The sequence below is a fragment of the Oncorhynchus nerka genome, linkage group LG15, assembly GCF_034236695.1.
Source record: "Oncorhynchus nerka isolate Pitt River linkage group LG15, Oner_Uvic_2.0, whole genome shotgun sequence".
Classification (NCBI taxonomy): Eukaryota; Metazoa; Chordata; class Actinopteri; order Salmoniformes; family Salmonidae; genus Oncorhynchus; species Oncorhynchus nerka.
The window spans coordinates 15,981,399-15,999,182 of NC_088410.1; the positions used below are offsets into that span (position 1 = coordinate 15,981,399).

Genomic DNA, 17,784 nt, shown 5'->3' on the forward strand with positions numbered 1-17,784 from the left:
TATGATGGCTTGTTACAACATAATGTTAGATGGAGAGGGGGAAAGAGAGACAGAGAGGAAAAGATATGACGGCTTGTTACAACATAATGTTAGATGGAGAGGGGGAAAGAGAGACAGAGAGGAAAATGACACTTATCGTGGACACGTTCTAGGACTCATTTCACATTAATCATATACTTTGCACACAAACCACCGGCCGTTTGGAATAAGAAAAGAATGAATGCATTTACGTGTTGAATGCCTTCGTTCGTCGTCTATCTCGGTCAGGACCAAGCCCTCTCAGAAAGTAGTTTCGGTGGGCTCTCCCGGGAGTGTAATGCTCTGATTGTCCACCAGATGTCCTCCTTATTAGTTGACTGTGGCTTCAATGATTCACCAGTAATTGTCCACCAGAGGTGAACTTATCCTCTTTTCCTCAGGTAGATAGTCAAAGTTCCAAACTCACTTTACACCAGTAATTGTCTGAGGTGAACTTATCCTCTTTTCCTCGGGTAGATAGTCAAAGTTCCAAACTCACTTTACACGCGCAGCTGCAGACTGCCAGGGTCCTGGTCTGGTGAGTTCATTTTCTTCACCTCTTGTTGAGAGTTTCAAAGTTTCTAACCATTTCAACGTGTGGTTCACGGTCTCACGTATTTTCGTCTGGTATGTTAATTCTTAGCGAGTCATTGTAAGCACTCTGGTCGGAAAGGGTGGTTCCATCACACTGATACGCTCTTCTGACCTCATTCGGGTCGTGGCTATTTAATGTGCAGAGGACATGAAAAACCATTATCCTATTAGAAAAACAAAATCACATTCCTATCTTAACAACACTATTTTCATCGTTCTTCATATTGTATTCACAATTTATTGGATAGAAACTTGACAGCCAAAAGGGGGTTCGTTCCTAAGTTACAATTTACATTTACATTTACATTTAAGTCATTTAGCAGACGCTCTTATCCAGAGCGACTTACAATACAATATTTGGTTCACAGAGTTTTTAATAACATCACAAAATGAAAAGCAATATGACATGATTATTATTCTTTAGCTCCCCACTGACCATTCTTAACATTCATATCTTAGAAATATTGTTCCAATATTCACTTTCTTTCGGACGTTACAGTTTTGGCGGGAAAAGTATTCTGTAGACGAAAGGGACATTTCTTTACCAATACTGAAGAGAAAGAGGGAGATTCCCCTCCTACCTAATTTACAGAGAGTTAAGGTGTCAAAACCGCCCCCTCTCTCCCTCCTCTTCTGCGGGTGATGAGAGGGGTCTGGTCAACGTCAGCCATTTGCCAAGCTGATCTGAGGCCTTGGATCCTCAGCCAGGAGAGTCATGATAGTGGCCAAACGATAGCCACCCCTCAGTGAAAGGCACATGACAGCCCACTTGGAGTTTGCCAAAAGACACCTAAAGACTCTCAGACCATGAGAAACAAGATTGTCTGGTCTGATGAAACCAAGATTGAACTCTTTGGCCTGAATGCCAAGCATCCCGTCTGGAGGAAACATGGCACAATCCCTACGGTGAAGCATGGTGGTTACAGATGTTTTTCAGCGGAGGGACTGGGAAGACTAGTCCGGATGGAGGGAATGATTAACAGAGCAAAATACAGAGATTCTTGATGAAAACCTGCTCCAGAACGCTCAGGACTTCAGACTGCTGCAAAGGTTCACCTTCCAACAGGACAACAACCCTAAGCACACAGCCAAGATAACGTAGGAGTGGATTTGGGATAAGTCTCTGAATGTCATTGAGTGGCCCAGCCAGAGCCCAGACTTGAACCTGATAAAACATCTCTGGAGAGATCTGAAAACAGCTGTGTAGCGACACTTCCCATCCAACCTGACAGAGCTTGAGAGGATCTTCAGAGAAGAATGGGAGACACTCCCCAAATACAGGTGTGCCAAGTTTGTAGCGTCATACCCAAGAAGACTCAAGTCTGTAATCGCTGCCAAAGGTGCTTTAAACAAAGTACTGATTTTAAAGGGTCTGAATACTTATGCAAATGTGATATTTCAGTTTTTTATTTGTAATACATTTGCAAAAATGTGTCATTATGGAGTATTGTGTGTAGATCGATTAGGGGAAAAATATATTCAATCAATTTTAGAATAAGGCTGTAACGTAACAAAATGTGGAAGGAGTCAAGGGCTCTGAAGACTTTCAGAATGCACCGTAAGTGGAATGGTATCAAATAGATCAAACACATGGTTTCCATGGTTTCCTGGTGTTTGATGACATTCCATTTGCTCTGTTCCGGCCGTTATTATTAAGAGCCGTCCTCCCCTCAGCAGCCTCCTGTGCTCTCTTCCAGGAGCGTCCGGGCAGTAAGAAGAAGGGTCGTGAGGAGGTGGCGGTAGGGGACAAGCGTCCTGGGGGTAAGACTGGTAAAGAACCAGGCAGAGAGCCCTCCTCCACCACAACCAGCCCTGAGAGTGACTACCAGGACCACCACACTGACGCTACTGTAGAGCCTGGACTACAGGACAAATACAGGAGACAGCTGCACCAACAGGCTAGTACACTATACTATACTACCAGGACCACCACACTGACTCTACTGTAGAGCCTGAACTACAGGACAAATACAGGAGACAGCTGCACCAACAGGCTAGTACACTATACTATACTACCAGGACCACCACACTGACTCTACTGTAGAGCCTGAACTACAGGACAAATACAGGAGACAGCTGCACCAACAGGCTAGTACACTATACTATACTACCAGGACCACCACACTGACTCTACTGTAGAGCCTGAACTACAGGACAAATACAGGAGACAGCTGCACCAACAGGCTAGTACACTATACTATACTACCAGGACCACCACACTGACTCTACTGTAGAGCCTGAACTACAGGACAAATACAGGAGACAGCTGCACCAACAGGCTAGTACACTATACTATACTACCAGGACCACCACACTGACTCTACTGTAGAGCCTGAACTACAGGACAAATACAGGAGACAGCTGCACCAACAGGCTAGTACACTATACTATACTACCAGGACCACCACACTGACTCTACTGTAGAGCCTGAACTACAGGACAAATACAGGAGACAGCTGCACCAACAGGCTAGTACACTATACTATACTACCAGGACCACCACACTGACTCTACTGTAGAGCCTGAACTACAGGACAAATACAGGAGACAGCTGCACCAACAGGCTAGTACACTATACTATACTACCAGGACCACCACACTGACTCTACTGTAGAGCCTGAACTACAGGACAAATACAGGAGACAGCTGCACCAACAGGCTAGTACACTATACTATACTACCAGGACCACCACACTGACTCTACTGTAGAGCCTGAACTACAGGACAAATACAGGAGACAGCTGCACCAACAGGCTAGTACACTATACTATACTACCAGGACCACCACACTGACTCTACTGTAGAGCCTGAACTACAGGACAAATACAGGAGACAGCTGCACCAACAGGCTAGTACACTATACTATACTACCAGGACCACCACACTGACTCTACTGTAGAGCCTGAACTACAGGACAAATGCAGGAGACAGCTGCACCAACAGGCTAGTACACTATACTATACTACCAGGACCACCACACTGACTCTACTGTAGAGCCTGAACTACAGGACAAATACAGGAGACGGCTGCACCAACAGGCTAGTACACTATACTATACTACCAGGACCACCACACTGACTCTACTGTAGAGCCTGAACTACAGGACAAAAACAGGAGACAGCTGCACCAACAGGCTAGTACACTATACTATACTACCAGGACCACCACACTGACTCTACTGTAGAGCCTGAACTACAGGACAAATACAGGAGACAGCTGCACCAACAGGCTAGTACACTATACTATACTACCAGGACCACCACACAGTCTCTACTGTAGATCTGAACTAGGACAACTACCAGGACCACACAGTCTGCACTGTAGATCTGCTGTACTATACTATACTACCAGGACCACCACACAGTCTCTACTGTAGAGCCTGAACTACAGGACTAAAACTACTGTAGATCTGCTATACTATACTGCACCAACAGGCTAGTACACTATACTATACTACCAGGACCACCACACTGTCTCTACTGTAGAGCCTGAACTACAGGACAAATACAGAGACTACTGCAGTCTCAACAGGCTAGATCTACTACTATACTATACTACCAGGACCACCACACTGTCTCTACTGTAGATCTGCTGTACTATACTATACTACAGGACAAATACAGGAGACAGCTGCACCAACAGGCTAGTACACTATACTATACTACCAGGACCACCACACAGTCTCTACTGTAGATCTGCTGTACTATACTATACTACCAGGACTACTAAACAGTCTCTACTGTAGATCTGCTGTACTATACTATACTACCAGGACCACCACACAGTCTCTACTGTAGATCTGCTATACTATACTACCAGGACCACCACACGGTCTCTACTGTAGATCTGCTGTACTATACTATACTACCAGGACTACTAAACAGTCTCTACTGTAGATCTGCTATACTATACTATACTACCAGGACCACCACACAGTCTCTACTGTAGATCTGCTGTACTATACTATACTACCAGGACCACCACACAGTCTCTACTGTAGATCTGCTATACTATACTACCAGGACCACCACACAGTCTCTACTGTAGAGCCTGCTGTACTATACTATACTACCAGGACCACCACACAGTCTCTACTGTAGATCTGTACTATAGACACTACTTGTGTAATATTAGTACTTTTGTAATAACCATAATCCTTTATCTGAAATCGCTTACTAACACTGCTGTTATCTCCCCCCTCTCTCTCTCTGTCTGTTGCTCTCTCTTTCTCCCTCTCTTCCTTCCTCTCTCTCTCTCTCTTCGTTTCTCTCTCTCTCTCTGTCGCTCTCTCTTTCTCCCTCTCTCTCTGTCGCTCTCTCTCTTTCTTCCTTTCTTCCTTTCTCTCTCTCTCTTCTTTTCTCTCTCTCTCCCTCTCTTCCTTCCTCTCTCTCTCTCTTCCTTTCTCTCTTCGTTTCTCTCTCTCTCCCTCTCTTCCTTCCTCTCTCTCTCTCTTCTTTTCTCTCTCTCTCTCTCTCTTCCTTCCTCTCTCTCTCTCTTCCTTTCTCTCTTCGTTTCTCTCTCTCTGTCGCTCTCTCTCTTTCTCCCTCTTCCTTCCTATCTCTTCCTTTCTCTCTCTCTCTCTTCCTTTCTCTCTCTCTCTTTCTCCCTCTCTCCCTTCCTCTCTCCCTCTCTTCCTTTATCCCCCCTCTCTCTCTCTTCCTTTCTCTCTCTCTCTCTCTCTCTCTCTCTTTTTCTCCCTCTTCCTTCCTCTCTCTTCCTTTCTCTCTCTCTCTTCCTTCTCTCTCTTTCTCCTTCTCTTCCTTCCTCTCTCTCTCTCCCTCTCTCCCTTCCTCTCTCTGTCTCTTCCTTTATCCCCCCTCTCTCTCTCTCTCTGTCTGTCTGTCTTTCTCTTCCAGGTGTATATTCTAATGGAAGGCTTAGTGGATTCTCTGTGTGTGCTGTTGGATGAGTCTGCAGAGGAACAGACTTGAGCTGACACACACACACACACACACACACAGCTCTCTAATCACACTATAATAAATTCCACTCTTCCCTAACACACACATTTGTACAGAGAATCCATCACAGGTGCAGAGGTTTATTTCCTCACTATGACATCAATAAACTTGCTTTGTGAACTTCCTATCTTTGTTGACTTACTATGACTGTGAGATGTGGTTGTCATACCTAGCAACCTCACTCACACACTGATTCTGCGTCGGAGGAGCGTGGGTTAAATGCTGACTGCATCCTACCCACTACCCAGTATCCACCCCCATCCCGCGCTCTCCCTCTCTCAGCTGTGTGTACGGGTACCTGCCATGCGTGCGTGCGTGTGTGAGTGGGCGCGTGAGTGTGCCATGCCGTTGGTTGTCCTATGCGGATTTCACGGTTGCTGCCCTCCTCGTGTCTCGCAACTTCACCCGAAAAGGAACAGACCACACGTCCCTTCGGAATTCCACTGCCGTTCCACGCACCGGACTGAAGCACCGCATTCTGCTTGTCTGTCATTCGGGAATAGCCTACCGATAGTAGCTCCCTTACTCGCTGCATCTCTGTGCTACGGTTCAGTGCTGCTGATACCGGTGGTTTAGTACTGCTGGGGGAATACCGACACTGCAGAGAGAGGGAGAGAGCGGAGAGGAGGATGGTTCCTGGTGTAGGAGGAGGGAGGTGATCATGGCAGAGGTAAGCGGAACGGACAGAATGCGGTAAACTAAACACATAGGACATCTGGGTTTGTAGGCTACAGCGACATAAAAACTAATACAAATTTCTGCTATTTTTTAACATAGGCAAAGCTTTTTATTACTGAAACTTGGATGATTTCGATAGACTATTAGTTCGTTTGACAGTATTTGGCAGTTTATTTGTGTTGTATAGGTGGTGTAGGCAATTTGAGGGTGTATGTTGTGGTTAGTTAGTGTGGCCATGTTTTCTTGACAGCTCAGATTGGACGATGAGCACATCGCGTTGCATAAGAATATTTGCTGCTTTGGTAGTTTAGTAGTCAGTTCTTCATCTAGCCTTTTGGGGGCCACACGCGAGATTTGGTCAAGGGGCACCTCCCCACCTCGCAGGCAGAACGTTTTAGTGATATGTGTGGGAGTGACTAATAAAATCAATGGGGGCCCCCAGGAGGTCAGGGGCCCCTGAGCACATGCCCCGTGTCCTGTTGGTAATGTGGTGATGATTAGGCCTATTACAAGGGTTCAATAGCTGGGTAGATGACCTTACCTTGCAATCAAAAAATGTTATCTAACATTGGGACTGACAACCAGGGGTGTAAAAGTACTTACGTCAAAATACTTTAAAGTGTTTTAAGTCGTTTTTGGGGGTATTATTTATATTTTTGACAACTTTTTTACTTCACTACATTTCCAAATAAAATATTGTACTTTTTCTTCCATGCAGTTTCCCTGACACCAAAAAGTACTCCTTACATTTGGATTGCTTAGCAGGACAGGAAAATAGTTAGCACTTATCAAGAGAACATGTAGTCATCCCTACTGCCTCAGGCTTGACGGATTCATTAAACACAAATGCATCTTTTGTAAATAATCTGTTGGATTACTGAGTGTTGGAGTGTGCCCCTGGCTATCTGTAAATAATCTCTGAGTGTTGGAGTGTGCCTCTGGCTATCTGTAAATAATGTCTGAGTGTTGGAGTGTGCCCCTGGCTATCTGTAAATAATGTCTGAGTGTTGGAGTGTGCCCCTGCCTATCTGTAAATAATCTCTGAGTGTTGGAGTGTGCCCCTGCCTATCTGTAAATAATCTCTGAGTGTTGGAGTGTGCCCCTGGCTATCTGTAAATAATCTCTGAGTTTTGGAGTGTGCCCCTGGCTATCTGTAAATAATCTCTGAGTGTTGGAGTGTGCCCCTGGCTATCTGTAAATAATCTCTGAGTTTTGGAGTGTGCCCCTGGCTATCTGTAAATAATCTCTGAGTGTTGGAGTGTGCCCCTGGCTATCTGTAAATAATCTCTGAGTTTTTTACTTTTGATACTTAAGTATATTTAAAACCAAATACTTTTAGACTTTTACTCAAGTAGTATTTTACTGGCTGTCTTTCACTTTTACTTGAGTAACTTTCTATTAAGGTATCTTTACTTTTACTCGAGTATGACAATTGGGTACTTTTGAACAAGAGAAAAAATGCTGATGGACAAAAACACACTTAGAAATGGTACTTTTCTAATTCTCAAGAGTAAGTTAAGACCCTGACTCAGTTTATATACAGTACCAGTTAAACATTATGCACACAACTACTCATTCTTGTGTTTTTCTAAATGTTTTACTATTTTCTACATTGTAGAATAATAGTGAAGACAAACCACAACTACAAAATAACACATATGGAATCATTGAGTAAGCAAAAAAGTGTTAAACAAATCTAAATATATTTTATATTTTATATAAGTATCCACCCTTTGCCTTGATGACAGCTTTGCACACTCTTGGCATTCTCTCAACCAGCTTCACCTGGAATGCTTTTCCAACAGTCTTGAAGGAGTTCCCACATATCCTGAGCACTGTTGGATCATTGTCCAGTTAAAAACAAATGATAGTCCCACTAAGCGCCACCCAGATAGGACTCTTGAGTGGCACATCGGTCAAAGGCATTGCATCTCAGTACTAGAGGCGTCACTACAGACCCTGGTTTTATTCCAGGCTGTATCACAACCGGCCGTGATTGGGAGTCCCATAGGGCGACACACAATTGGCCCAGAGGAGTCTGGGTTAGGGTTTGGCCGGGGTAGGCGGTCATTATTAATAAGAATTTGTTCTTAACTGACTTGCTTAGTTTAAATAATGGTTAAATAAAATAAAAAAAATGGATGGTGTATCGCTGCAGAATGCTTTGGTAGCCATGATGGTTTAATGTGCCTCGAATTTCTTTGCCGCAATAATCTCTTTGCCGCAATTCGACCACGGAGGTCTGATTTATGCAGTCTCCTCAGCACAGCTGATGTTGAGATGTGTCTGTTACTTAATAATGTTTGAAACATTTATCTGGGCTGCAACTTCTGAGGCTGGTAATTCTAAATAAATGTAAATGTAATGAACTTGTCCTCAGCAGCAGAGTTACTTCTGGGTCTTCCGTTCCTGTGGCGGTCCTCATGAGAGCCAGTTTTATCATAGCGCTTGGTGGTTTTTGCAACTGCACTTGAAGAAACTTTCTAAGTCCCTGAAATTTAGCGGATTGACTGACCTTCATGTCTTAAAGTAATGATGGACTGTCATTTAGTTTTTGCTTATTTGAGCTGTTCTCGCCATAATATGGACTTGGTCTTTTACCAAATAGGGCTGTCTTCTGTATACCACCCCTACCTTGTCACAACACAACTGGCATCAAACTCATTAAGAAGGAAATAAATTACACAAATGTACTTTTAACAAGACACACCTGTTAATTGAAATGCATTCCAGGTGACTACCTCATGAAGCTGGTTGAGAGAATGCCAAGAGTGTGAAAATCTGTCATCAAGGCAAAGGGTGGCTACTTTGAAGAATCTAAAATATATTTTGATTTGTTTAAAATGTTTTTGGTTACGACATGATTTCATGTGTGTTATTCCATAGTTTTGATGTCTTCACTATTATTCTACAATGTAGAAAATAGTGAATAAAGAAATAAAGAAAAACCCTTGAATGAGCAGGTGTGTCCAAACATTTGACATGTACTGTATATTTAATTGAATAGCCTAGTAACCTACAGCGGGCTACTGCATGGATAGCAGGGGTGTGTGACACTGCTGGGAATAGACACCTTGCATCCCCACCTGTCAAAGGCAGCTGCTCCTCTTCTTCCCTGACCGTAAACAGAGGGACGCGGGACAAATTACATACTTACCTGATTTGTTTGATATTAATTAGTAAACAATTATTTACTGAACAAACAGTAAGATATTTATGTCCTGCTAATGCTGTGTTTTATGGTCTCTACTCTAGTTCCCTGCGGCTAATCTGGTCACTAGAGGTGGCTTGAGCTGACAAATGAGTTAAAGACTGCATTACATCGACAAGATGTGGTGGGTGTAACCGAGATAGAGAGAGCCAGGAGGGGTTTAGAACAATTCCTCGTTGTCTCTAAATCATCCTTGCATCTGGGAAACTACGCCAGGGTGGGGTTAATACAACATCCACGTGCAGATAACGACAGGATGAACCCAGAGTGGCTTATGATGCTCCTTGGCCTGCATGAGGGGGGCTGAACCTACCATGACTGAGCATTGTTAGTGTCAGCTATATATAGTACTCTGCATTTGTGTAAAGGTTAGGTTACTCGGTCCAACACTCAAGGGTGGGGGATCGACCAGCCTCGTTTTAGCAATAATTAATCCATATTAAATAAAGATGATTGTCATTTCTTCAAACAATCTCTCTCAGTACTGAATTTCCACGACAGATGAAACACGCTGTGGGCACCACGAGCTGCAGTTCTCCTCCACGTTCAATGACCCAATGAGGGCTCTGTCACACATCTGCTACAAGGACCCTTACAGGGGACAGCCCATGTTGATTGGACTGATGTTACTGGGGGGAAAGAGGAATTCAAGGGTAGAAGAAGAACAGGGCTTCTACATCCCTTCACTGAAATCTCTGAACTGCTGATATCTCCATTCTTTATTTTCTCCTCAAGTTTCGCTCCTCTCTCCTCTCTCCCCACTTTCTCTCCCCTTTCTCTCCCCTCTCTCCTCTCTCTCTCACCTCTCTCCTCTCTCCCTCCCATCTCTCCTCTCTCTCTCCCCCTCTCTCTCTCCTCTCCCTCCCATCTCTCCTCTCTCTCTCCCCCTCTCTCTCCTCTCTCTCCCCACTTTCTCTCCCCTTTCTCCCCCCTCTCTCCTCTCTCTCTCACCTCTCTCCCTCCCTCTCTCCTCTCTCTCTCCCCCTCTCTCTCTCACCTCTCTCCTCTCTCTCCCTCTCTCTCTCTCTCCTCTCTCCCCTCTCTCTCCTCTCTCTCTCCCCTCTCTCTCCCCTCTCTCTCTCCTCTCTCTCTCTCTCTCTCCTTTCTCTCCTCTATCTCGCCATCTCTCACTCTCTCTTCATTGAGAACTGGCAAGGAGGTCATGTTTGTGTCAGCATACCCAAATTGACGTGTGTGTGTGTGAGAGAGAGAGAGAGAGCTAGAGATGATTTGTCAGAAAGGTGATACTGATTGAACTGCTGATGTCTCTATTCTTTATTTTCTCTGTGTCCTCAAGTCTCTCTCCTCTCCTTTCCCTCCCTCTCTCTTCCTCTCTCCCTCTCTCTCCTCTCCTTTCCCTCCCTCTCTCTCCTTTTCCTTCCTCTCTCCCTCTCTCCTCTCCTTTCCCTCCCTCTCTCTCTTCTTCTCTCCCTCTCTCCTCTCCTTTCCCTCCCTCTCTCTCCTCTCCTTTCCCTCCCTCTCTCTCCTCTCCTTTCCCTCTCTCTCCTTTCCCTTCGTCTCTCTCTTCTTCTCTCCCTCTCTCTCTTTCTTTCTTTCAGTGTTTATTGCAGTTCTTCAGTGATATTGCTGAAGTCAGCACTACTGCAGGACAAAGCATTCTGTGACTGTTCTGTTCATCCTAACATCCTATTGGAGGACGGCTGTAGAACAAGCCGTCCTATAGGAGGACATTTGAAATAGAGAACTAAGACCCTGTTTGCAAACTGAGACAATAATTGGACAAAGTATCCTAATTGGTCAGCTTGTGTGAATGCAGCCAAAGGGCAGCACATTTGAGTTGTTGCCCCTATAGCACTAACACACCTGATTTGCCCCTATAGCACTAACACACCTGATTTGCCCCTACAGCAGTAACACACCTGATTTGCCCCTACAGCAGTAACACACCTGATTTGCCCCTATAGCACTAACACACCTGATTTGCCCCTATAGCAGTAACACACCTGATTTGCCCCTACAGCAGTAACACACCTGATTTGCCCCTATAGCACTAACACACCTGATTTGCCCCTATAGCACTAACACAGCTGATTTGCCCCTATAGCACTAACACACCTGATTTGCCCCTATAGCACTAACACACCTGATTTGCCCCTATAGCACTAACACACCTGACCTGATTTGCCCCTATAGCACTACTATAACACACCTGATTTGCCCCTATAGCACTAACACACCTGATTTGCCCCTATAGCACTAACACACCTGATTTGCCCCTATAGCACTAACACACCTGATTCCACTCATCAACTCATGATCAAACCTGTGATTAGTGGGATCAAGTGTGTCGTGCTGAGGCCAAAATATAAATGCACCCCGTTTGGGTCCCCAGAACCAGGATGAAGAAACACTGGTTTAAACGGGTTAATTGTGATGTGAACACAGTCTGAAGTACACAGGAGCCAGATACATGAGAGAAATACAGTCACAGCTCTTAAGAGATAAGTCCCTAATGTCTCTGGTAATATATGAGTTTAGATGTGAAAGTGGGTTACAGTGTGTGTGTGTCCTGTGCGTGAGAGGGTGTGTGTGTGTCCTGTGCGTGAGAGGGTGTGTGTGTGTGTTGGCCTGGATAAGACCGAGCTCTGCCAGACACATCAATAGTGCCACTTTTTATGACCTACTTCCTGTTCACAAGTAGAATACGGTTCCCCCTACACCCTGATCTAAGGTCAGTTATGTGTTTTCCCTCTAATGGGAAGTGTAGGGAAGTGTAATCTGGTCCTAGATCAGTGTTTAGGTTAGTATCTAATGGTTCAGGTTAGTATTAGGAAAGTGTAATCTGGTCCTAGATCAGTGGTTAGGTTAGTATCTAATGGTTCAGTCTGAATTTGTTGCAGGAAACTGACTTGGTCTGCAGGCTGCAAGGCAACAAATTCAGCATTGGCCACAGGACAATAAATCCTCTCTTCAGGATTCGTCCCAAATGGCACCCTAATTCACATATAAAGGACACTACATTAGACCAGGGCCTGTAGGGCTCTTGTTACGAGTAGTGCACTAAATGGAATATGGTTCACTATATATGGAATATGGTTCACTATATGGGGAATATGATTCACTATATAGGGAATATGATGCACTATATAGGGAATATGATGCACTATATAGGGAATATGATGCACTATATAGGGAATATGATGCACTATATAGGGAATATGATGCACTATATGCACTATATAGGGAATATGATGCACTATATAGGGAATATGATGCACTATATAGGGAATATGATGCACTATATAGGGAATATGATGCACTATATAGGGAATATGATGCACTATATAGGGAATATGATGCACTATATAGGGAATATGATTTACTATATATGGAATATGGTTACCTAGATGAGGAATATGGTTCGCTCTATGAGGAATAGAGTTCACTATATGAGGAATAGGGTTCACTATATGAGGAATAGGGATCACTATATGAGGAATAGGGATCACTATATGAGGAATAGAGTTCACTATATGAGGAATAGGGATCACTATATGAGGAATAGGGATCACTATATGAGGAATAGAGTTCACTATATGAGGAAGAGGGTTCACTATATATGGAATAGGGTTCACTATATGAGGAAGAGGGTTCACTATATATGGAATAGGGTTCACTATATATAGAATAGGGTTCACTATATATGGAATAGGGTTTGCTGTATATGGAATAGGGTTAACTATATATGGAATAGGGTTCACTATATATGGAATAGGGTTCACTATATATGGAATAGGGTTCACTATATATGGAATAGGGTTCACTATATATGGAATAGGGTTCACTATATATGGAATAGGGTTATATGGAATAGGGTTCACTATATATGGAATATATGGAATAGGGTTCACTGTATATGGAATATGGTTCACTATATATGGAATAGGGTTCACTGTATATGGAATAGGGTTCACTGTATATGGAATATGGTTCACTCTATGGGGAATAGGGTTCACTATATATGGAATAGGGTTCACTATATATAGAATAGGGTTCACTATATATGGAATAGGGTTCGCTGTATATGGAATAGGGTTCACTATATATGGAATAGGGTTCACTATATATGGAATAGGGTTCACTATATATGGAATAGGGTTCACTATATGGGGAATAGGGTTCACTATATGGGGAATAGGGTTCACTCTATGGGGAATAGGGTTCACTATATATGGAATAGGGTTCACTATATGGGGAATATGGTAACTAGCTATTTAACAGTTGAGGTGTTTCGTAGTCATATTACTGGATAATTAGCTAATTAACTAAGGAGCAGTTGAGTTGATGATGATTGACTTGTATTAACACATTTTAATTGTTATTTTAGAGTTTAATTCTCTGACTATCGCTCTGTTTCTTCTGTCTTTCTCTCCTTTCTCCTTCTCTCCCTCCCTATCCCCCTCTCTCTCTCTCTTCTAGTGGTCCCTCTGACCCCCTCTCTAAAGAGCGGAGACTACCGCCTCAACTACCTCCCTCCTCCTCCCTTTCATCCCAACCCCCTTACCCCACTCCCTCTAACATTTACCTTACGCCCCTCCACCCCCCCCAACACGAGTAACCATGACGACCTCTGCGTTGCGTCGCCAGGTGAAGAACATCGTTCACAACTACTCTGAGGCAGAGATCAAGGTGACTGTAACTAACTCTACTATATTTTATTATTTCCTGCTGTGTGTTGTAGAAAGTTGTGTTCCCACCTGTGGGCCCCGGCTGGATTATTTAGGTAACACTGTGGTGTAATGTCAGGTAACACTGTGGTGTAATGTCAGGTAACACTGTGGTGTAATGTCAGGTAACACTGTGGTGTAATGTCAGGTAGCGCTGTGGTGTAATGTCAGGTAGCGCTGTGGTGTAATGTCAGGTAACACTGTGGTGTAATGTAATGTCAGGTAACACTGTGGTGTAATGTCAGGTAACACTGTGGTGTAATGTCAGGTAACACTGTGGTGTAATGTCAGGTAGCGCTGTGGTGTAATGTCAGGTAACACTGTGGTGTAATGTAATGTCAGGTAACACTGTGGTGTAATGTCAGGTAGCACTGTGGTGTAATGTCAGGTAACACTGTGGTGTAATGTAATGTCAGGTAGCACTGTGGTGTAATGTCAGGTAACACTGTGGTGTAATGTCAGGTAACACTGTGGTGTAATGTCAGGTAACACTGTGGTGTAATGTCAGGTAACACTGTGGTGTAATGTAATGTCAGGTAACACTGTGGTGTAATGTCAGGTAACACTGTGGTGTAATGTCAGGTAACACTGTGGTGTAATGTCAGGTAACACTGTGGTGTAATGTCAGGTAACACTGTGGTGTAATGTCAACAGGTAACACTGTGGTGTAATGTCAGGTAACACTGTGGTGTAATGTCAGGTAACACTGTGGTGTAATGTCAGGTAACACTGTGGTGTAATGTCAGGTAACACTGTGGTGTAATGTCAGGTAACACTGTGGTGTAATGTCAGGTAACACTGTGGTGTAATGTCAGGTAACACTGTGGTGTAATGTCAGGTAACACTGTGGTGTAATGTCAGGTAACACTGTGGTGTAATGTCAGGTAACACTGTGGTGTAATGTCAGGTAACACTGTGGTGTAATGTCAGGTAACACTGTGGTGTAATGTCAGGTAACACTGTGGTGTAATGTCAGGTAACACTGTGGTGTAATGTCAGGTAACACTGTGGTGTAATGTCAGGTAACACTGTGGTGTAATGTCAGGTAACACTGTGGTGTAATGTCAGGTAACACTGTGGTGTAATGTCAGGTAACACTGTGTGTAATGTCAGGTAACTGTGGTGTAATGTCAGGTAACACTGTGGTGTAATGTCAGGTAAGCACTGTGGTGTAATGTCAGGTAACACTGTGGTGTAATGTCAGGTAACACTGTGGTGTAATGTCACTGTGGTGTAATGTGTAACACTGTGGTGTAATGTCAGGTAACACTGTGGTGTAATGTAATGTCAGGTAACACTGTGGTGTAATGTCAGGTAACACTGTGGTGTAATGTAATGTCAGGTAACACTGTGGTGTAATGTCAGGTAGCACTGTGGTGTAATGTAATGTCAGGTAACACTGTGGTGTAATGTCAGGTAACACTGTGGTGGTGTAATGTAATGTCAGGTAACACTGTGGTGTAATGTAACAGGTAACACTGTGTGGTGTAATGTCAGGTAACACTGTGGTGTAATGTAATGTCAGGTAACACTGTGGTGTAATGTCAGGTAGCACTGTGGTGTAATGTCAGGTAACACTGTGGTGTAATGTCAGGTAGCACTGTGGTGTAATGTCAGGTAATACTGTGGTGTAATGTCAGGTAACGCTGTGGTGTAATGTCAGGTAACACTGTGGTGTAATGTCAGGTAACACTGTGGTGTAATGTAATGTCAGGTAGCACTGTGGTGTAATGTCAGGTAGCACTGTGGTGTAATGTCAGGTAACACTGTGGTGTAATGTAATGTCAGGTAACACTGTGGTGTAATGTCAGGTAACACTGTGGTGTAATGTCAGGTAACACTGTGGTGTAATGTGTAGCACTGTGGTGTAATGTCAGGTAACACTGTGGTGTAATGTCAGGTAGCATGTAATGTCAGGTAATACTGTGGTGTAATGTCAGGTGTAATGTAATGTCAGGTAACACTGTGGTGTAATGTCAGGTAACGCTGTGGTGTAATGTAATGTCAGGTGTCGCTGTGGTGTAATGTCAGGTAACACTGTGGTGTAATGTCATGTCAGGTAACACTGTGGTGTAATGTAATGTCAGGTAACGCTGTGGTGTAATGTAATGTCAGGTAACGCTGTGGTGTAATGTCAGGTAACACTGTGGTGTAATCAGGTAACGCTGTGGTGTAATGTCAGGTAACACTGTGGTGTAATGTCAGGTAGCACTGTGGTGTAATGTCAGGTAGCACTGTGGTGTAATGTAATGTCAGGTAACACTGTGGTGTAATGTAATGTCAGGTAACACTGTGGTGTAATGTAATGTCAGGTAACACTGTGGTGTAATGTCAGGTAACACTGTGGTGTAATGTCAGGTAACACTGTGGTGTAATGTCAGGTAACACTGTGGTGTAATGTCAGGTAACACTGTGGTGTAATGTAATGTCAGGTAACACTGTGGTGTAATGTCAGGTAACACTGTGGTGTAATGTCAGGTAACACTGTGGTGTAATGTCAGGTAGCACTGTGGTGTAATGTAATGTCAGGTAACACTGTGGTGTAATGTCAGGTAACACTGTGGTGTAATGTAATGTCAGGTAAATGTCAGGTAACACTGTGGTGTAATGTCAGGTAACACTGTGGTGTAATGTCAGGTAACACTGTGGTGTAATGTCAGGTAACACTGTGGTGTAATGTCAGGTAACACTGTGGTGTAATGTCCGGTAGCAGTGTGGTGTCATGTAATGTCAGGTACAGTGCCTTGCGAAAGTATTCGGCCCCCTTGAACTTTGCGACCTTTTGCCACATTTCAGGCTTCAAACATAAATATATAAAACTGTATTTTTTTGTGAAGAATCAACAAGTGGGACACAATCATGAAGTGGAATGACATTTATTGGATATTTCAAACTTTTTTAACAAATCAAAAACTGAAAAATTGGGTGTGCAAAATGATTCAGCCCCCTTAAGTTAATACTTTGTAGCGTCACCTTTTGCTGCGATTACAGCTGTAAGTCGCTTGGGGTATGTCTATCAGTTTTGCACATCGAGAGACTGAAATTTTTTCCCATTCCTCCTTGCAAAACAGCTCAGTGAGGTTGGATGGAGAGCATTTGTGAACAGCAGTTTTCAGTTCTTTCCACAGATTCTCGATTGGATTCAGGTCTGGACTTTGACTTGGCCATTCTAACACCTGGATATGTTTATTTTTGAACCATTCCATTGTAGATTTTGCTTTATGTTTTGGATCATTGTCTTGTTGGAAGACAAATCTCCGTCCCAGTCTCAGGTCTTTTGCAGACTCCATCAGGTTTTCTTCCAGAATGGTCCTGTATTTGGCTCCATCCATCTTCCCATCAATTTTAACCATCTTCCCTGTCCCTGCTGAAGAAAAGCAGGCCCAAACCATGATGCTGCCACCACCATGTTTGACAGTGGGGATGTGTGTTCAGGGTGATGAGCTGTGTTGCTTTTACGCCAAACATAACGTTTTGCATTGTTGCCAAAAAGTTCAATTTTGGTTTCATCTGACCAGAGCACCTTCTTCCACATGTTTGGTGTGTCTCCCAGGTGGCTTGTGGCAAACTTTAAACAACACTTTTTATGGATATCTTTAAGAAATGGCTTTCTTCTTGCCACTCTTCCATAAAG

The 17,784-nt window shown here is 43.6% G+C and overlaps 1 protein-coding gene and 1 pseudogene across 1 annotated transcript in view; both read left to right on the top strand.

The window, feature by feature from the left end:
• mycbpap (mycbp associated protein) overlaps nucleotides 1-3,653 on the top strand; it is a 42,959-nt gene extending 39,306 nt beyond the window's left edge. The window contains exon 18 of the mRNA XM_065000661.1: nucleotides 2,310-3,653. Within this exon, the coding sequence (XP_064856733.1) occupies nucleotides 2,310-2,561 (252 nt within the window). The 3' untranslated portion in view covers nucleotides 2,562-3,653. The remainder of the gene's footprint in view (nucleotides 1-2,309) is intronic.
• A 1,900-nt stretch (nucleotides 3,654-5,553) lies between these two features.
• LOC115127636 (epsin-3-like) overlaps nucleotides 5,554-17,784 on the top strand; it is a 35,300-nt pseudogene continuing 23,069 nt past the window's right edge.